The following is a 22,048-nucleotide window of genomic DNA, read 5'->3' on the forward strand; positions in this document are numbered from 1 at the left end:
CCAACTCCAATTTTAATGCACTGCAGCATTATATATGCTACATAAATGTGGCGAGCTAGCCAGGAGGAATTGGGTTGTGTTTAATGTGCAAATTTCATTTTGTTCATTTGCAAAATATTGTCAAAAATTGATGTATTTTTGAGATATGGCATAAAAATTCCAAATGCTGTTTTGGTTGAGGGCATAACAGAGAAAGTAGAAGATGAAATTATTGACTTTCTAAAACAATATGGCTCTATTCATAATAATGTAATCATTTCTGAACCGGAGTTCGAGTTTGATGGTGCGTTAGTAGTTGAATTTGCGAGCGGTTCTGCGTTTGAAGCATTGCGTCCCATATTACCCTACACTTTTGTTACTGCTAAAAAGACGGATACTTTTTGTATTTCTGAGCTTTCCACTGTTTATACCGAACACTTTGCTAAAACTAAAACAAAGTCGTACCTTTCTGATTTGCATAACATTGCTAAGCTCACCGGGGTTGATTTTACTGAAGTTTTAAAAACTATGATGACTCAGATTGGACTGTCTATCACTGATCCCCAGCTGACTGCTCGTGGTGAAGAAGAACTGGCTGACGCAGAGTCCTCTACATCCTCTACACGTCCTTCACCCACCACCGGACCACAACCAGAGATGAAACGCACAATCCCCAGCGTGGACGTCCATCCGCCTGAGATCCAGAGATATGTGGTTAAACACATTGTGAAGAATGAGGAGGGTGCAATACACCATCAGCGGCTCTGGGCATTCTCTGGACGGCTGCCCCGACCTGCACATGAGGCGGATTATGAAACTTGGAGGTCGGGAGTTGACCTGCTGTTAAGGGATCCATCTGTGTCTGATCTCCAGGGCTCCCAGAGGTTAGTCGACAGTCTCCTGCCTCCAGCGGCTGAGGTGGTGAAGCACCTGCGTTCCAATACAATGCCCGCAGTATATTTGGATACTCTTGACTCTGCTTATGGAACTGTTCAAGATGGAGATGAATTGTTTGCTAAATTCATGGACACCTTTCAGGACACTGGTGAGAGACCATCTGTTTATCTTCAGCTGCTCCAGGCTGCCTTGAACTCTGCTTTAAAGAGGGGAGGAGTTATTGAGTCTGATGTCAACCGGCACCTGTTGAATCAGTTTTGTCGAGGGTGCTGGGATAATACACTAATAGCTGAGCTTCAGCTGAAGCAGAAAAGACTCGATCACCCACGTTTGCAGAACTGTTACTACTCTTGCGCACAGAAGAGGACCGGGAAGCCGCTAAAGCTATGAGGATGAAGCAACACCTGGGGTCTACGCGCCAGAAAGTCACTGCCCATGCACAGTTCACGCGTCCTGATCTTGAAGGAGGGGCAGTTGCTGCTTTGACAAACATCACGGAGCAGCTCGCAGAACAACTAGCTGATGTCCAGCGGCAGCTTGCTATGCTAACGGCTGGCAATCAGAGGACGTCTGCCAAGCCACACTTTAATGAAAAAACTATACCACAACAGTCACGTCGACCAACATCTCCTCAGTCCAAGCCCGGTTACTGTTTCCGATGCGGGGAAGATGGCCACATTCGTCCACAATGTGAAAATGAGCCAAATCCTGCACTGGTTGATAGAAAAAAGAAACTGTTTTCCAGAAGACAAGCAGAACACTTCCTCCAGACATTTAAACTAAGTCCGGTTCCTGTTGTGGGACAGATGGAAGCCAAGGGGGACCAAACCCGTCCCAAGAAAGAGAAGAAGAATGTTAAATGTGCTGAAATGTTACAATCAAAGAACAATATGCCAATCCAACTTCCAAAGGGGCTGGTGGGCTCGAAGTGTTCCTCCATTGTTAAAGTTTCTGGACTGAGCCACTACTGTCTCTTGGATACTGGGTCACAGGTGACTACAGTTCCAGTCTCATTTTATAATGAGACCCTCAGTGAACAACCCGTGAATCCACTCTACAATTTACTACAGGTGGAGGGAGCAGCTGGTCAGTCAGTTCCTTACCTCGGCTATGTGGAAATAACTTACCTTTCCAAAAGATTTCTTGGGAGTTGACTTTGAAGTTCCAACACTTGCCTTGGTTGTGCCGGATGCCCATCCTGATTCCAATTCACCTGTTTTTAATTGGTATGAACACTCTGGAGCAATTATATGAGCAGTACCTCGGCAGTGATGTCTCAAACTTCCAACCATCCGCCAAAGGTTATTGTGCAGTCCTGAAGCTCCTGCAATTGAAATATCAACAGAGCTGAGAGGGCAGTGCCGGAACTGTAAGGTTGCTGAGTCAGACGACAGCTTTAGTTCCAGCGGAACAGACTGTTGTCTTGGAGGGCTCTGCCAGAGTGAATGACCCCTCTACAGTCCAATGGGCCACAATTGAACACCCCACATCACCACTTCCTGGTGGTCTGTGTGTTCAGAGTTGCCTCATCACGCTCCCGACCCGTGCTCCATACAAAGTTCCTGTTGTCATCCGAAACAAATATGAATATAATGTGCTTATTCCTGCAGCAGCTGTCATCACAGACATTGCAGCTTCTCCAACCATCCTTGCCCAACAAACTTAACTACACTCAGACTTCATCTAAATCCCAGCAAGACACTTTGGAGTACAATTTTGGAGATTCTCCAATTCCAGCTGACTGGAAAGAGCGAATAACATCTAGGCTTAACCAAATGACTGAAGTGTTTTCTTGCAACGATGTGGATTTTGGTTGTACGGATAAAGTTAAGCATAGCATCAAGCTCCATGACGAAACACCGTTCAAGCAATGAGCCAGGCCAATCCATCCCCACGACATTGAAGCTGTTCGCAGCCATTTGCGAGACATGCTTAAAGCTGGCATCATCCGGGAGTCAGTCACCTTTTGCTTCCCCAATCGTGGTGGTCCGTAAACGGAATGGCGATGTGAGGCTCTGCATTGACTATCGGAAGCTGAATTTACAGACTATAAAAGATGCCTATGCCCTGCTAAACCTTGAGGAGTTGTTCTCCGCTCTTACTGGATCAAAATGGTTCACAGTTTTGGATCTTAAATCTGGGTATTATCAGATACGAATGGATCAAGCTGACAAGTTTAAAACTGCCTTTGTTACGCCACTAGGTTTCTGGGAATGGAATAGAATGCCGCAGGGGGTAACAAATGCTCCTAGTACATTCCAGAGACTCATGGAGAAATGTATGGGGGATTTAAACCTCAAGGAAGTTATTGTGTTCCTCGATGATATAATATTTTCTGACACTTTAGAAGAACATGAGAAGCGGCTATTGCAAGTTCTCCACCGTCTCAAGGAGTTTGGTTTAAAGTTGTCTCCTGATAAATGCAAGTTTTTCCAGTCTAGTGTGCGTTACCTTGGACATGTGGTGTCTGAGAGGGGTGTTGAAACGGTCTCCGAGAAGACATCCTCACTCAAATCCTGGCCAGTTCCCCGAAACCTCAAGGAGCTTCGGTCCTTCCTCGGTTTCGCAGGATATTATCGGAGGTTTATCAGAGACTATGCCACAATTGTGAAATCCCTCAACACCCTTACCCGTGGCTATGCACCCGTCCATCGGTCTAATAAAGACAAAAGTCCTACTGTGAAGTACCATGACCCGAAGCAGTCTTTTGGAGACAGATGGACTCCAGAATGTCAAGCTGCTTTCAACAGCATTATCGAGAAGCTAACATCTGTTCCTGTGCTTGGTTTCGCCAATCCAAAATTGCCTTATATCCTGCACACGAACGCTAGTACTATCGGTTTGGGAGCTGTTCTTTATCAAGAACAAGATGGTCAGCTCCGAGTCATCGCCTATGCAAGCAGAGGCTTGTCTCGATATGCAGTACATAAACTTGAATTTCTCGCTTTAAAATGGAGTGTTACTGAAAATGTTCACGATTATTTATATGGTGCAAACTTCACAGTAGTTACAGACAACAATCCTCTCACTTACGTACTCACATCTGCAAAACCTGATGCCACAAGCCACAGGTGATTAGCTGCATTGTCCACATACTCTTTCAAAATGCAATATCGTGCTGATAAACATAATTTTGATGCTGATGCTCTTTCTAGACTTTGCCATGCAGAAGTTCCAGACGACGTTCACGCAAGGAAAGAATGGAACCTCATTCACCAGCTAGCATCCGGGCCAGTCGAGACTGCAGAGCTATCACCTGACATCGTCGACGCCATCTGTCAGAGCAGCCTTGTTCGGACGTTTCATCGATCCCGGTTGAGTCACTCTGACGTTACACTGGTCGAGTCCCTTACAGTTTCTGCAGAAGTCATCCCTGCTGGCTTTGCTGAAGAAGAGTTGCACGGTTTACCTGTCATTCCCTCTTTTTCACACACAGATTTGAGGGATGAACAGCGTGCCGATCCTGCAGTTCGAGAAGTCATCCACCAGCTGAGTACTGGAGAAAAAATTCCTCCGGGCGTTCGAAAGGAACTTCCTGAGCTCTCCCTGCTGTTACGGGAGTGGAATCGGTTGGAGTTGGAGGATGGAGTCCTTTACAGACGAAAGTGGGAGGAGGATAAAGTTGTTCTTCAACTCGTTTTGACACCAGCCTTGCGTTCTACAGTTCTGAAAAGTCTCCACAATGACATGGGGCATATGGGCATAGAGCGGACGCTGGATTTAGTGCGACAAGACTTGTGACCGGTGCGTGCGACGCAAAACACCACCTGAAAGAGCAGCTCCATTGGTGAATATTCAAACTACTCGCCCTCTGGAACTATTGTGCATGGACTTTTTATCAATTGAACCGGATAGTAGCAATACAAAAAACATTCTGGTGTTAACTGATCACTTTACAAAATTTGCTGTCGCAATTCCAACTGCAAATCAGAAAGCTAAAACTGTTGCCAGATGTTTATGGAATGACTTTATGGTCTATTATGGAATTCCCGAACGCTTACCTTCAGATCAAGGACCAGACTTTGAGTCACGGCTGATTAAAGAACTTTGTGATGTGGCTGCGATCAAGAAGACTTGAACTACTCCATACCACCCGAGGGGTAATCCGGTCGAGCGCTTTAATCAAACTCTCTTGGGCATGCTTGGAACGCTCGAGAGCAAGCAGAAGTCAAAGTGGAAGGACTATGTTAAGCCACTCGTTCATGCATATAAAAGCACTCGTAATGATGTGACTGGCTCCACGAACTTCTGTTTGGGCGATTGCCACGGCTCCCGGTTGACTTGGCTTTTGGCTTGCCAGTGCGTGAATCGCGTTCATCTTCGCACGCCCAATATGTGAAGAGTCTGAAAGCACGTCTTGAAGAAAGTTACAAGCTTGCATCCCAGAATGCCCAAAAGTCCGGTCAAAGGAATAAAAGCCGATTTGATCAGTGTGTAAAACCTGCAAGTTTAGAAATTGGTGATCGTGTTCTTGTACGAAATGTCAGAATCCGTGGAAAACACAAGCTCGCGGATAAGTGGGAGCAAGAGGTTTATGTGGTGGTTCAACGTGCCGGTGATCTCCCAGTCTACATTGTGAAACCAGAGACCAGGGATGGGGCTACTCGCACGCTCCACCGCGACCTTCTTCTGCCCTGTGGGTTTCTACCAGACTGTGTCTCTGAGGACTCCCAAGAATCTGCTCCTGCTCGAAGACCACCCACTCGTAGCCAGAGTCAACAAGCTGATCCTGCGCTGGAGAGTGAGGATGAATGGGAGACTGAGTCTGTCATCCTTGAGTATTCTCCTCAGCTTCCGGTGAGATTTGGTGTGGAAGGAGCCTGTGAACTGGAGCAAATGCCAGAAACCAATATCACTGACTCGGCGCTTCCACTGCCACAACCTTCTGCTGGAAGCCTGTCAACTGCAACGCCAGCTGAGGACCATGTACCTGCAGGATAATCCAGACCAGCTGAGGCAGAAGTTCCAGCAACACTCAGCAGCAATGAGTCAGAAGATGAAATTGCCTCACCTGAATCCATCGATCTACCTGAGGGCAGAGAATTACCCAATAATGTGCCTGAAGACTCTTTGCCCGGGGCTGAAATACCTCTGGAAGCTGGGGATCTTGGGCCGGTTCAATCTGAGTCATCAGAGGGTGACATAGGGGCTAGACGTTTGCGTCGTAATCGCCTACCACCTCAGCGTCTTGGCTATTCCACACTGGGTAACCCACTAATATCAGTTGTTCAAAACTTAATTCACAGCCTGTCTAATGTTTATGCTGAGGTCCTTAGTTTCACTCCTGCAGCAGACTCCGTCTCTAAATTATAATACTCGTATAGATCCCATACAACGGGACGTGCATGATCTAAAAGGGGGAGGGTGTAACCCAGGTGATTTTTCTGCTCCTGGACAGTTTCTGCCTCCGTTTTGCCTGCCTGGTCCCTTTGCTTCGTTTTTGCCTGCCTAGTTCGGCAGAGACGGACCATCGCGAGACTTCGCACACGTATCGCGAGATTTGCGGCGCTAAGCTCTTTAAAACATGGCCGTGCGCAGTTGTTTGGGAGGAGTGTGGGCCTCGAGGTTGTTAAGCGGCTGCAGGTAGGCGGTTAGCCCTCTAAACGTTACATTTTACGGATATTCTGCTTATTCACCGTTATGCCATCGACTTTGCAGATGCCTCTGCCTGTGACCTTGTGTTTTGTTTGACTGATATACTTAAAGTGGACCTGGTGAGTGCTTTGTTATTGTTCGAAGCTAACATGCTATGCTACTGTTGATTGAATCAGTTAACACGGACTTGTCAGCCGGTGCGGGCGCTGGCTGCACTCGTTCATGTTAAATTGTATCATTTTTGCACTTCAACTTTTGCTGAATCTGACACTGAAATCTAATGATTTAAAGTTAAATTATTAAAAGTTAATTTCACTTTATGCCCAAACACTGGGAATATTAATTACTGATTGAGATGAACAGATGACATGAAATATTGTATCTAAGCATAATCTCTTAATCTATTATTAATTAATAATAATAATGTTGTTTATTCATGGTCCTGTTTTGAACAGGCCAGGTTCCAGCACTGGATGGCGAGCTAAAGAAACCAGAACGAACCGAGAGAGTGCAAACATCTGCCGGTGCGGTAGGAGGCGCTGCAGCCGCTCCCCACACATACACTATATCCTACACAATATCCCCTGCTAGTGGATACACTGATTCGTACTCTGAAACCCTTGGAATTTACCCGTGGAGTCTATTTTTGTGGACTGAGCTATGCAGCACTGCACTTGGAACTTTGTTAACACGTTGAACTGATTTAAATTCAGAAATATGGACCATTATTCTAATTGTGCACAACTGTAAATATTGTATATATTTGTCAATCACTGTAAATAACACCACTCAGCGCTACAAGCATTTTGTCAGTTGTTTCATTGAATACACCTCATTTTCCTCCGAGCCAAACCTTAAACGTCTGGTACTAGTCCAACTCCAATTTTAATGCACTGCAGCATTATATATGCTACACAGTATGTGTGGTCAATGCTGCGAGGAACATCAGCACCTCCATCTTTCAATGTGAATACTTGGTTTTGCAGTCGAGCGGTGCCTCGAGAGGAGGAGCCTCTTCATTGATAGTAAACTCATCCTCTTCTTCCTTGGTGCCTTTTGTGGACGGGGAGTGGTTGAAGTTCTCCACTCATGAAAGTGTTGCCGTATTCATGCTCAGCCACCATTCCACCATATCCACCGCTCCTGTGAATGCTCCCACCACATGTTTTTTGCATAGGTTTTTTTCTGCTCTGCATCTGCTGGAGCAATGGTCTTTGTTTTTCTTATTCACTCCAAAAGAGATGAATTTATTGGTTCTTTTTCTGTTTCATTTTGTTTTTTACTGAAAAGACATTCTGTTTAGAATGTCTTTTGCCATTTTATGTAGTTTCACATTTTTCTCAGTTTTTCCTTTCACTGTCCAAACTGGATTTGTTTTATAATGCACTTGATATGCACTGTCCTGATCTTGCTGTTTAACTGTAGTGTGAATAGCTGTTATTTGTGTCAGATGTGATGTGCGTTCAGTCTTAAGATTGTTTGTCCAGTGACTGGTGATTGTGTTCCAGATGATAAATATGCAACATATCAAGATGGAGACATGAGAATATCCTGGTCAAAGTTCATAGCCTCCAAATGTACAGCTGTCCCACTGGGGCGTCTGGGGCAAGTTTGGACGCCGCTGTCTGAACTCAGCATAAGTCATAAATAGAAAAACAGAAAAACCGGCCGTATTTCTCCCCTTGAGTTAGCGTTAACGCATGGCCGCTGCTAGCCATTTGGGTGCCCTAAGCAGAATTGCACAGTGGTGCCCCCATACCCCCAACCCTCTTCAAACTTGTAAAAAATACAAAATACATATTTTTTTTTTTAAACTGTATTTATTTTTAAATAGGCTATTTCATTTGATTGCTTGAATCACAATCCTTAGGGCAGGGGTGTCGAACTCATTTTGGGTCGCGGGCCGAACATGACGTACAAAATAAAACTAAAACAAATAAGAAATAAATAGCTTTACATAGCCTAGTAATAGTTCTATGTGGACACTGTTGCACAGATCTGTCCATATTCATGCATCAGCAGCAGGAACAGGAACATGGACTTGTGATATTATTTCTGACATGTTGATATTGCTGCACAAACTAAATATGAACTCACTATGTTTATAGTTTAAGCTTATTTTAGTGACTCACTGCAGCTTTACTCTGTCAGCTTCATACTTTATTACACTCTGACCTGTGTTTTTACCTGTTGCCCCTGGTCTGTCCAGGTCTGCACTGGTCTGGATGTTTTCCTCACAGAGCATCATCACAGAAGTTTGTTTTCTTGTTGTTAGCTCCACATTAGCTTTTAGCACAGCTCTAATGTCCACAAAACCACCTTCTTTCTTTATGTGTTTCCAAAAATCTTTTTCCTCGCTCAGACCTCTACCCAAGTCTGTAAAGTGCCCAACGGGGGGGAAAGAACGAGCGCGTATGCACGAGGCAATGTCTTTACTCAAAGACTTTCAGCATGAACAGTTATGAGAATAAGAAGGTGTTTTATTTATAGGTTTATACAACCAATGGTTTAGACGGACAGCCCTGCTAAACAAACTTCTGCTCAGTCAATGAGAACAGAATGACATGACATGAATGGCATTAATGCAGGTCATCGCAGCAGTCTGGGGGTGTGGCTTCAGGACCACCTGCTCCCAGACTTTACCTTGGATTTGAAAACACCCCATCCAACCGGGGGCTTTAAAAATGTATGGAAAGCCAATATGTGTTTCACGACCGTTTTTCCGACGCTTTTACTAAATAAAGCGGCGCTTTTAACGCGGAGGCGATCTAGAGCGGCGCCCGCACGCCTCTCGTATCATATTGACTTCCCATACTCTCGCGCCGCCTGCGCCTCTCGGCCGTGCGGATCACACTCTGCCTTTTAGGAGCGGCGGATCACGCCGTATTTTACATGGTATTTGGCCGTGGAGGTTAGGCATTTTCCAGACCACCGCTCGGCAGCCAATCAGAGCCAAGCACACAAATTTTGTCAACCAATCAGCGCGCAGCATGCAAATTTTCACTTGTAAACACTCAACTGTCATGGCGCGGACTATCGTCAAGCGCTTCCCGGCCCGATTTAAAAACTTTTCTAAAATGTATTAATAAAAATTAAACCGTCCTTGCCCTCAAATGTCCGTCCACATGTCGAGACACCCCGTCCAAAAGACGGGAAGATGGCCCTCTAGCTAAAAGCCTGCCCGCTCCCGTGGCTCTGCTGCTGCCTTCCCTCGTTTATGGATCACAAGTTGAGTTTATAAACAGAGAATGCGAGGTATTCTGTGCTCAGCGCCTCCTGGTTTTGGACCTGGTTTAGTCTGGGTTTAGACCTGGTTTAGTCTGGGTTTAGACCTGGTTTAGTCTGGGTTTAGACCTGGTTTAGTCTGGGTTTAGACCGGGTTTAGTCTGGGTTTAGTCTGGGTTTAGACCTGGTTTAGTCTGGGTTTAGACCTGGTTTAGTCTGGGTTTAGACCTGGTTTAGTCTGGGTTTAGACCTGGTTTAGTCTGGGTTTAGACCGGGTTTAGTCTGGGTTTAGACCTGGTTTAGTCTGGGTTTAGACCGGGTTTAGTCTGGGTTTAGACCTGGTTTAGTCTGGGTTTAGACCTGGTTTAGTCTGGTTTTGGACTTGGTTTAGTCTGGGAATAAAGGCAAGCTTTCCGCTTTGCGTAATAACAAATAAAGGTGATTTAAATATTTTTCAATTTTTTTCAATTTTAGGAACAAATTGAACAGAAAATGAAACGACATCTTTCATTGTCTGTATATGAGGCCATGACTGCAAACATCACCCACGCAGCTGGTGCTGTTTGATTTGTTGCACCGAATCACCAAAGCAAGTTCCTGTGTTTGTTCCTTTTCGGATTCTGAGAAGTCAGTTTGTTTTGAAAGTTTAGGTCAGGTTTAGCAACGCGATGATGGACTTTTTATTGCAACAGTGGCTTTAGTAACAAGGTGTTTTTAAAATAATATCCAAAATGTGCAGCAATAGAAATAACAGCAGCGCTCCACAGACGTGAGCCCTGGACTTCGCAGGTCTTCAGCCTTGAGACAGGAGCGAGGGAGGGGCCAGTCCTTTTAGATAAGGTTCTCACGCCCACAACCTTGAATTACTGTTACAAAAACCAACAGTTAGAGGCTCGAAATTCACTGTATTTTAGGGTTCGCGCCGCAAAGATGTAAGTTGATTCAGTCTTTTGTTTTGTCATTTTAAGCTTGATTTTTGCCGATTACAAAATGTAGCTTAGGTTGTACTATGATATTATGTATCATATGTATTATGCAGAGTTGTACTATTGACTTGTTTTAACACAGCACACTGTTAACTTCTACTTGAGTACTTGTTTGTACAGTACCCTTTACTCTTTCAACTTTGAATAAGACTGCGAGAGAGAGAGATTTCAAGATTTCTTGCACCGTTTCTGCAGATTTGAGGTGTTTTTGTTATTGGAACGTCGATCCTTTTGAAAATACTCAACTTTGCTCGTGCTTGAGTAACCGAATACTACTTTATCATTGGGAAAGGGTCAAGGTTGTGTGTCCTCGAGTGCTAAACCCATAAAGAAAGAACACACATTAAAAATGTTTAGGGGTTGCACTAAAAAAAGAGGACGGAGATGTTCACTTAACTTTTCTATTTGGCTACAACAACAGACAAGCGTTCTGGCTGTAATGGCTTTTATAGGACTCGACCAGGCGGATTGAAGGCCCAAATGATTGAGCATTATTGTTTTTTTTTATATTTGGGGATTAGAGAAGGAAGAACAATCATTATTTTGTGTCTTGTTGACAGCTATCATCAATACATCATTAAATTAGCCCAACAACTTAATCGTATCTTCTATTATTTAGGTCACTTTGTTCAGTTACTTGATGAATATGATTTCAGTAACAGTTTTCTTACACCTCAGAACAGTTCGTACCTCACTTATCTTTTGCTGTATTTCACCAATGTTCCTGGATCAGCTCTGTGCGCTCACATTTAAAGGGGGTCGTTATATTCTTCCATTGTTCCATTTCTAAACCTAGTTCTAAAGTTCTGGTAAAGTTAAGGGCCTTTTTGTATGATAATGTTTAAGTGTAGGGCTTTGTTTGGGTTTTGTAGGGTTATGTTTGAGATTAGAGCCTGGTTTTGAGATTCTGCTTACTTTAAAAATAATGTCTTTCGTGACATTCATCTGTAATAAAACATAATGTGAGTGATTTGAAAGAAAAGGGGAGTGACTTGTGTGTGAGTAAATTGTGTGTCAAGAGTGGGAGAGGCTTCTGTCTGGCCGCTGCTGCAGAGGAGGAGGAGCAACACATACGACATACGAGAGAGTCGGGACCAAAAGAACTTACATTAAGAAAGAAATCATGAAATGCACTAAATGTAAAGGTCTCTCAGCAGCTCATATTAAGTAAATTATGAAACGTTCAGAGCTGTAAATCATTGAACGTTCATGATTCATCACATAATAGTCTATAGACACATTTACAGCTGCAATTTAATGAAATATTATGTTTCACATCAACTTATTTTTCGAATTCCCACTAATACCAAAGAACAAAAACTATAAATATATATGAGAGCCAAAATTACATAGAAATCCAATCAATATTGTGACCCACATATTGAGATGCGTGTCGAGTACTGACTATTGTTGCGTCCCTGTTTTGAACGCAGCCTTAGTAGTATTTTTCCTTTTAAAATACAGTAAAGTCTAACATTCCCTCAACTCTTTTCTCTCCTTCAGGGGCGTTTTCGTGTCATTGCCAGACTCGGTGATGACGGAGCAGCTTCCCCCACTGCCGGGCCAAACGCTGCTGACCAAAACCCAGAACGGAGGCCTGCCCAATGGGAAGGAGAGCTCCCGGGACCAGGGCCTGCTGGAGAGGGGCCAGTGGGGCAGTAAGGCAGAGTTCCTGTTGGCCGTGGCGGGGCAGATCATTGGCCTGGGGAATGTGTGGCGGTTCCCTTATCTCTGCTACAAGAACGGAGGAGGTGAGAGCTGCGTTTGAGACCACATGTCAAGCTGCTGTGAAGGCGATAAAAGAGTCTAAACTACGACGTGGGATAAAACGGCCTCACTTTGTTTGACTCACTTTGAAGAAATTGTGATTTTTTTTTTTTTTTTTTTTTTTTTAAGGCAAGGCAAGTTTATTTGTAGAGCACATTTCATACACAAGGCAATTCAAAGTGCGTCACAGCAGGAAACATGCATTAAAATCACAAAGAAATTACAGTAAAATGAACTAAATAAAAAATAAAAACACCTAGCCAAATCCAAATGTATCTGACCATATTGGAAGCAATTGTATTTAAATTGTAGTTTTAGAATTGTAGAGAATTTCTCTAACAATGACCTTTTTTAATATGAATACATTTAAAAGGTGCTATTTTTAAGCTAAAATTTAAAGGTGCAGGATACTACCTCAAAATAGTCCCCGATACATCTTTTAGTATTTAAAAGGTTAGTAACGTGTATATAATAGAGGCCTAAACAATGACAGTTTTCAAATGAGGATTATTGGTTTGAGTGTGCTAAATGTTGGTGCCCCTTGTTTGAGATATAATAATAGTTGTGTTTGGCATGTTTTTCCCATAATAACTAATACCAAAAGTTAATTCTATGAGAATATTGGACAGTAACAAGTAACTTTTCTGTATCTTTACGCCGCTGATGATGTGTATTTTGTGTTTTGTAGGCGTGTTCTTTGTGCCGTACTTGCTGTTCCTGTTCCTCTGTGGCGTTCCCCTCTTCCTCCTTGAGACGTCGCTGGGGCAATTCACCAGCCTGGGCGGGGTCAGTGCCTGGAGGTCCATCTGCCCCCTGTTTGGAGGTATAATTATTAATGTCTGTGTAAACATACTCCATTCATGAAAGCATTTGCATTTAGTCAAATATAAAGAAAATCAGATATGAATTGATACTAAAACAAAACTAGAGACTCATTTGATCACACAAAAAAAACAAAATGTGATCTTTCTTGAACAGTGGAGCTTGATCAGAGCTGGTATAACGGCTGGTGCACACTCACTCCTGTGGTTTTCTGGTCATTAGATGTGCAAAATCTTGTGACTCTGCATAAAGAAAGTACTATTATTTTCTGTTTAAAAATATCCCCTGAGCCTAGAGGGGATTTGAGCTCTAACACCAGGTCCGCAGTTTGAGAGTGACTTTCGGATCGAAGTTGAAACGGGTTTTTTGAAGACGGACGACGACAGCTGATCATTTTGTCTGTGATTGTGCTTTATTGAACTTCTTTGTGGTTTCCTGAACAATATACTCTCTAAAATCATTCCTCTCACACGCAAACCAAGCCTTGATCCAACATGAGGGATGCACCAAGACCTAAACCAGATCAATAAGAGAACTTAATTTCCATTACTTGACGATACTGATGCCAGGCATTATTTTCACAGGGGTTCTAAAAATACTCGTGGATTTAATACAGTAGTATATCATATACATTTGATTCATGGGTTTCAGAATGATAAAGAATTCACAATTTAAAACACAATCATATATATTTTAAAAGGCAAAAAGGATTAATGTGCCGAACAGTGACTGTGCCTCTTTACTCTGAGTAAAGCGCTGCTGCAGCTGAGAGACAAATGCTGAACCTCAGATTGAGACGCACTAAAGTGGTATCGGCTCGTGATATAAAAAGTACAAGCTCCGGTATGAAGCTGGCGCCCCTAACCAACAAACAAAGAAGACTTGGAGTGTTTAATATTAATGGATGACACACAAGTGGTAAAATAAAAGACCTAATATAAGTAGGACTTTGCTCTCTCATGAAGGGCACAGGCCGATCCTACTGAGCTAAACTCCCACACCTGAAATAGATGCTGGTTGAATGAAATAAGTGAATCGACCAATTCATTACACAAATGTGCGTTTTATGTTGTCAAATGACTGTATTTCTAACTAATGTCTAATCATTATTAACGTGAACAGAGCCTTAGCTACAAAGACTCTAAAAGCTTCCGGCTTTTCGAAAGTGCAGATGCTTTCCTGCTCCAGCTCCTGCTCCAGCTCCAGCTCCAGCTCCAGCCTGCTGCAGAAACTTCTTGATGTTATTCAAAGTGCTTGATAAAATGGAAATCACGACATTCATAAGTGAAACAGTTTAGCTGAACGTGGCTCTTTGGACATGGCTATCCAAACTACATAGAGAACTACTACATAGAGAACTACTACATAGAGAACTACTATTGATTCTGGAAACAAGAGGATAAACGGCCCACACCTATGCAGAGGTGCAATGAGATTCAAGGCCCGTGGGCCACGTCCAGTCCCCAAAGGGATTATCTTTGGCCTGCACGACAAAATCAATTTACAATTAGAGTTGGCCCGCCGGCATGTCTTCAACATGAGCCTGAAGCTGAGGGTGGTACCACAGGTCTGGAAGACCTCCTGTCTGGTACCTGTGCCTAAGACACCGCGCCCCAAAGACCTCAACAGCTTCAGGCCAGTGGCTCTCACGTCCCACCTGATGAAGACACTGGAGCGGCTAGTCCTGGACCACCTCCGCTCCACCGTGAGCTCAGCCATGGACCCGCTGCAGTTTGCATATCGGTCTGGCATCGGAGTGGAGGACGCCATCATCTCCCTGCTGCACCGCTCTCTCTCTCACCTGGAAAAGCCTGGCAGCTCTGTGAGGATTCTGTTCTTCGATCTTTCCAGCGCCTTCAACACCATCAGCTCCTGAGGGACAAGCTGGAGACGGCTGGTGTGGAGTATGACCTGGCAGAGTGGATCCTGGACTACCTCACAGACCGACCCCAGTTTGTGAGAGCCCGGAACTGTGTGTCTGACCCTCCCTCTACACTGCAGACTTCAGACATGACACGGACATATGTGTCCTGCAGAAGTTCTCTGATGACTCTGCCATCATCGGACTCATCACGGACGACGATGATGCGGAGTACAGGGGACTGGAGCAGGACTTTGTGGACTGATGTCAGCGGAACCACCTCCTCATCAACGCGGGGAAGACCAAGGAGAAGGTGGTGGACTTCTGCAGACGCCACCCCACTGCCCCCTCACCAGTGAACATCCAGGGACGGGACATTGAGAGTGACTCATACAAGTACCTGGGTGTTCATCTGAACCACAAACTGGACTGGACTCATAACACAGACGCACTGTACAGGAAGAGCCAGAGTCGGCTCTACCTCCTGAGGAGACTCAGGTCTTTTGGAGTGACAGGGCCACTCCTGAAGACCTTCTACGACTCTGTGGTGGCATCAGCTCCTGTACGGTGTGGCCTGCTGGAGCAGCAGCATCACAGAGAGGGAGAGGAAGAGGCTGGACAAAGTCATCAAGAAGTCCAGCTCCGTCCTGGGCTGTGCTCTGGACTCGGTGCAGGAGGTGGGGGACAGAAGGGTCCTGGCTAGATTCACATCTATGCTGGACCATGAGTGTCGCCCCCTGCAGGACACTCTGTCCGCTCTGGAGAGCAGCTTCAGTGAGAGACTGATCCACCCTCGCTGTGGGAGGGAGAGGTTTCGCAGGTCTTTCCTTCCTGCTGCTGTCAGACTTTATAACAAACACTGTTAGTCCTGAACTCGTGCAATACTGACCTAACCATGTGCAATTCTGTCATATATGCAATTACTGTCGTGATCACATGTAATGGTATTTATGTATTTATTTATTTGTCCATGGGAGTTTTTATTTATTTATAGGAGATCTTCTACTGAAAGTGTTTTTCAGACTTCCTATAAGTGATCTATTCCTCTGTATCTGCCTCTGTATCTTCCTGCGTTGCACCAATGAAATTTCCCCATGTGGGACAATAAAGGAATATCTTATCTTATCATATATTGCATGTAACACCATAATACTACAAATCCCACAATGCACTGTGCATGCTTTGGTACGGCCCGCGAACAGAGTGGCCCCACCCACAGCAGAGTGGCCCCACCCACAGCAGAGTGGCCCCACCCACAGCAGAGTGGCCCCACCCACAGCAGAGTGGCCCCACCCACAGCAGAGTGGCCCCACCCACAGCAGAGTGGCCCCACCCACAGCAGAGTGGCCCCACCCACAGCAGAGAGGCCCCACCCACAGCAGAGCGGCCCCACCCACAGCAGAAGGCACACTCTGGATCTTCTAATTACAAAGAGGTTTAATATTTCAAACCTCAATGTGGCCGATGTCGCTTTGTCTGATGATTTTCCTAAACAGATATTGGCCTCCTTGATGGAAAATCTTCAGGAATCACTGATAGACCTGGTTTAGCCTTGGGTTTGTCCAGTTCAGTCGTTTAGCACAATAGGGTGCACTCACAGAGCCCCGAAAGCTGGGTACATTCGTCCAGGCACAGAGAAGGAAGGAGGCCACAAAATGGAATAAACTCTACTCCAAACCACACCACTCGTCTGCACTGATCTTGAATAAGGAGAAGTTTGAAGTCTCATCTCCTGCTTTACCCTGTCTGCTCCATGCTAATGGAGGAGCACACATCAGGTGGTTCAGTTTAGCCCTGGGTTTGTTCTCCATAGTCCAGATTTAGTCCTGGTTAGTTCAGTCTTTTGGTCAGAGTGTCTCAAACTACAAAAAAACGTAGTCTTAATCACCATTCATTGAATACAAGACTCCATTATTCCCCAAGTGAACTGTTCAACATGTTATATAGGCTTAACTGTTTCAAATGTGAGCCGTAAATTAAAATGGTGATTTGTCCTTGATTAAAGGAGGGGTAGAATCCCCCCGCCCACTGCTCTGTATTTACTTGATCTACATGAAGCTTTTGAAACTTTTTGTATTCATGGTATTGAAGCTTTATGTAGTGTCTCCCTGTTCTATTATGAGGCCTGCATGTAAAAAACAATGTGCTGATCAAAACACAAGTAAGTCTCTTCTTAACTTCAAACCTGGATGGAAAGACTTTAGTCATGTTGTTTGTGGTTTAGTCATGTTGTTTGTGGTTGAGTCTGCATAAAAATGAACTGCACTGGAGAGGTGTGTGTGTGTGTGTGTGTGTGTGTGTGTGTGTGTGTGTGTGTGTGTGTGTGTGTGTGTGTGTGTGTGTGTGTGTGTGTGTGTGTGTGTGTGTGTGTGTGTGTGTGTGTGTGTGTGTGTGTGTGTGTGTGTGTGTGTGTGTGTGTGTGTGTGTGTGTGTGTGTGTGTGTGTGTGTGTGTGTGTGTGTGTGTGTGTGTGTGTGTGTGTGTGTGTGTGTGTGTGTGTGTGTGTGTGTGTGTGTGTGTGTGTGTGTGTGTGTGTGTGTGTGTGTGTGTGTGTGTGTGTGTGTGTGTGTGTGTGTGTGTGTGTGTGTGTGTGTGTGTGTGTGTGTGTGTGTGTGTGTGTGTGTGTGTGTGTGTGAGAGACACACAGACCAAGGGGAAAAAAAAAAAAATCTATCCCGCTCGGACATAAAAGCCAGTAAAAAATGTGTGTTTATGTACATTATCATTAAAAACAAATTGCAGTATGAAAACCATCAGTTGTATAACTTATTTTCAACCGTCTACAGCTTAAATCTTTTCTTAGTATTGAAAAATAAGAAGACTTGCACTATTGCAAAGAAAAGGGATTCACTACAAAGTTTAGTCCTGAAAGTAGTTTCTCTGGCTCCTGCAGGTCTGGGCTATGCTTCTCAGGTGATGATCCTCCATGGCTGTGTGTATTACATCATCATCTTGGCCTGGGCCCTGTTCTATCTGGGCCACAGCTTTCAGAGCGACCTGCCCTGGGCCCATTGCAACAACTCCTGGAACACTGGTCAGTCCCACACTCAGAATGTTCACTCCCGCATGCCATGAACTAAATATAAAAGTGTTTCAGATTCCTGTTTAACAATGCCACTTCAAACATGGTTTACTGTTCAAAAGACACTGTCATATTTCGTTATATTAATTGCTGTGGTAATACTGCAATTTTTTGCTCTGAAACTAGTGGTTAAGGAAAAAATTGATTGAAATCCTTGAAGAATAACAAATAATTTTGATGCTAAAAATATAAAGAAAATTACAAAACGTTTTGAGGAATATGTGTTTTTGTTGTTGCAGCGTCCTGTTTCCTCTTTGACCAGGCGAACCGCACGGCCAATGGGACAAACATGCCGGAGAACGCAACTTCACCCGTCATGGAGTTCTGGGAGTAAGCTTCAGTATTTAACCTACAACCTGTTCTGTTACCCAACATTATTGTTACATTTAACAGATTAGCATGAGTCTGTACCCTGGATGTGAAAGTTTAATGTAGCAGATCAGGTGCTTTCTGGACCCTTTTTGCAATATTTAGTTATGGAAACCTTTACCTTGAATTCTGGAGTTGAAGGGAGGATTTTAGGGATGCTGACATGAAAGAATAGATAGAAAGAATGGTTTTGTGTTGCAAAACAGATTTAAGTATTCTTTTTTAAAATAACTAAAAAAAAGAAAAATAGCACGCGTTTTCCTCAAAACAAAATAAAATGTCAAATTCCATTGTATCGTCTTAGGTTCTTATTAATGTCAGTTATAGTCACTAAATGTTTAGTGTGTTGTAACCAGTCGTGCTACAATCGACCAGTTTGTTCGACTCTTGGAAAATGGATTGGAAAGATGATCCTTTCTTCTCTGCTTTTGGTTTAAATCTGTACCAAATAATTGTGACAAACTGCATTTGACACTTTCTAACAATCGAATCATAATAATATGCATTGCACTTTTAAGATACATTGATGTTTTAGTAAAACAAACCCATATCTAATCATTTAGGCCTCTAACAGACTTTTAATTGTAAAATGGGTCGCGGACATTGGCACAGAAGCTAATACTGGTTAGTGTGCTAAGCTAACACAATACACTGTGTATGGAACTCACCAATGCAGGGCAACATGTGCTAACATGTGCTAACTAGCGCATGTGCTAACATGTGCTAACATGGCTACATGTGTCCCAGGCCTCCGTTTGCTGTCTGCATCAGCAATGTCACTATCTAAAGAATTTAAAAAAATGTGATGTCACCAAAATGAAATGTTATGTTATGTTATGATGGTTCGTGTAGTTCTTAACATTGGTTTGTGATTACCAATTTCTGAAAATCAAAAGAAGAATGACGATACTAGAGGTGCTCCAATCAACTGACCGCTGATCATGGCAAAAAGCATCTGCAAAATGGGCTGATCTGATGCACCGATCACACTTCACATTGTCATCACATTTACATTGAGGTAGATGATCTGTTCTAAGTTATTGCAGTTTCGTTGTACAAGCTCCTTATGAAACCCTCTTGGTTAAAACGCTCTGATTTGGTCCTTTTAAGTGGGCGATGTATGTCTGCCCCCGCTCGCACCTCGCCCGCTCCTGGTGCGGACAACAACAACCACGTGACTCTGTGAACACACATGGGACCACGAGCTCCCCGCTGGTCTAAGGTTAAAAGAATGGTAGAGGTTCAGAGCCACATGTGTCGTCCATCAGTCACATGAAGGTTTCCCATTGCATCCACAGATCGCACGGACGTCACTCATTTACACGCTGCTGATTTACTCATTAAAAGTGATAAACTCACTCATACCTTGAAAATTTGCTTTTTAGAGCTGTGCAGTTACCAAATGGCTGCTTATGTTTGGAAGTGACACATAAGTCGTCTCTTCTGCACTTATTCCTTCCTCAAACTGTCAGAACTGCTCAGAGGTGGAAAGCCGGCTCCTACATAAGTGTTCATCCAAACCATACGGTTAATTGATGACTAGAACCACGTTAGTGCCTAAAATGGCCAAAGAAACACAGTTGATCCGATAAATAAATGTATGTTGTATATTTAATATAAACAAATATTTAATATTGTGTTATTGTTTGAAGAAAAATCGGTGTTGGCTGATGAAATTTCAGATGATCGTGATCGGCCTCAAATCTCCTGATCGACGCAGCTCTAGCAGAAACCACCACGTTAGCCCAAGGGCACGACCTTGACCTTATTGGCTAATGCAACATCAGACTAAACTGCTATTGGTTGCTCAGTGTGTCAAACAAAAATACATTAATTACATAATTTTTAAAGCTTAACATTATTCATCATATTTCAACTTATTTAAAACATATTTATCAATATTATTTCCCTGTGTGATTTTGACCATGTGGGTTACAATAATGTGTTATGTAGTCTCTAACACTGGGTTACATTATTGTGTTCTGTAGTCTCTAACAGTGAGTTACATTAATGTGTTCTGTAGTCTCTAACACTGGGTTACTTTAATGTGTTATGTAGTCTCTAACACTGGGTTACTTTAATGTGTTATGTAGTCTCTAACACTGGGTTACATTAATGTGTTCTGTAGTCTCTAACACTGGGTTACATTAATGTGTTCTGTAGTCTCTAACACTGGGTTACATTAATGTGTTATGTAGTCTCTAACACTGGGTTACATTAATGTGTTCTGTAGTCTCTAACACTGGGTTACATTAATGATTTCTGTAGTCTCTAGCACTGGGTTACATTAATGTGTTATGTAGTCTCTAACACTGGGTTACATTAATGATTTCTGTAGTCTCTAACACTGGGTTACATTAATGTGTTATGTAGTCTCTAACACTGGGTTACATTAATGTGTTATGTAGTCTCTAACACTGGGTTACATTAATGTGTTATGTAGTCTCTAACACTGGGTTACATTAATGTGTTCTGTAGTCTCTAACACTGGGTTACATTAATGTGTTATGTAGTCTCTAGCACTGGGTTACATTAATGTGTTATGTAGTCTCTAACACTGGGTTACATTAATGTGTTCTGTAGTCTCTAACACTGGGTTACATTAATGTGTTATGTAGTCTCTAACACTGGGTTACATTAATGTGTTCTGTAGTCTCTAACACTGGGTTACATTAATGATTTCTGTAGTCTCTAGCACTGGGTTACATTAATGTGTTATGTAGTCTCTAACACTGGGTTACATTAATGTGTTCTGTAGTCTTTAACACTGGGTTACATTAATGTGTTCTGTAGTCTCTAACACTGGGTTACATTAATGTGTTCTGTAGTCTTTAACACTGGGTTACATTAATGTGTTCTGTAGTCTCTAACAGTGAGTTACATTAATGTGTTATGTAGTCTCTAACACTGGGTTACATTAATGTGTTATGTAGTCTCTAACAGTGGGTTACATTAATGTGTTCTGTAGTCTCTAACAGTGAGTTACATTAATGTGTTCTGTAGTCTCTAACAGTGAGTTACATTAATGTGTTCTGTAGTCTCTAACACTGGGTTACATTAATGTGTTCTGTAGTCTCTAACACTGGGTTACATTAATGATTTCTGTAGTCTCTAGCACTGGGTTACATTAATGTGTTATGTAGTCTCTAACACTGGGTTACATTAATGTGTTCTGTAGTCTCTAACACTGGGTTACATTAATGTGTTCTGTAGTCTTTAACACTGGGTTACATTAATGTGTTCTGTAGTCTCTAACACTGGGTTACATTAATGATTTCTGTAGTCTCTAGCACTGGGTTACATTAATGTGTTATGTAGTCTCTAACACTGGGTTACATTAATGTGTTCTGTAGTCTCTAACACTGGGTTACATTAATGTGTTCTGTAGTCTTTAACACTGGGTTACATTAATGTGTTCTGTAGTCTCTAACAGTGAGTTACATTAATGTGTTATGTAGTCTCTAAC

At 43.2% G+C, this 22,048-nt stretch overlaps 1 protein-coding gene across 3 annotated transcripts in view; it reads left to right on the forward strand.

The window, feature by feature from the left end:
- The window catches only part of LOC140358650 (sodium- and chloride-dependent GABA transporter 2-like), a 56,930-nt gene that overhangs the window by 14,871 nt on the left and 20,011 nt on the right, over nucleotides 1–22,048 (forward strand). For all 3 annotated transcript variants that reach the window (XM_072443683.1, XM_072443841.1, XM_072443766.1), the window contains exons 2-5: nucleotides 12,186–12,433; nucleotides 13,138–13,272; nucleotides 18,025–18,165; nucleotides 18,453–18,543. In XM_072443683.1, the coding sequence (XP_072299784.1) occupies nucleotides 12,186–12,433; nucleotides 13,138–13,272; nucleotides 18,025–18,165; nucleotides 18,453–18,543 (615 nt within the window). The remainder of the gene's footprint in view (nucleotides 1–12,185; nucleotides 12,434–13,137; nucleotides 13,273–18,024; nucleotides 18,166–18,452; nucleotides 18,544–22,048) is intronic.

Source organism: Eucyclogobius newberryi, unplaced genomic scaffold, assembly GCF_026437365.1.
Source record: "Eucyclogobius newberryi isolate DKJ021-1_F unplaced genomic scaffold, fEucNew1.0.hap1 SCAF_1, whole genome shotgun sequence".
NCBI lineage: Eukaryota > Metazoa > Chordata > Actinopteri > Gobiiformes > Gobiidae > Eucyclogobius > Eucyclogobius newberryi.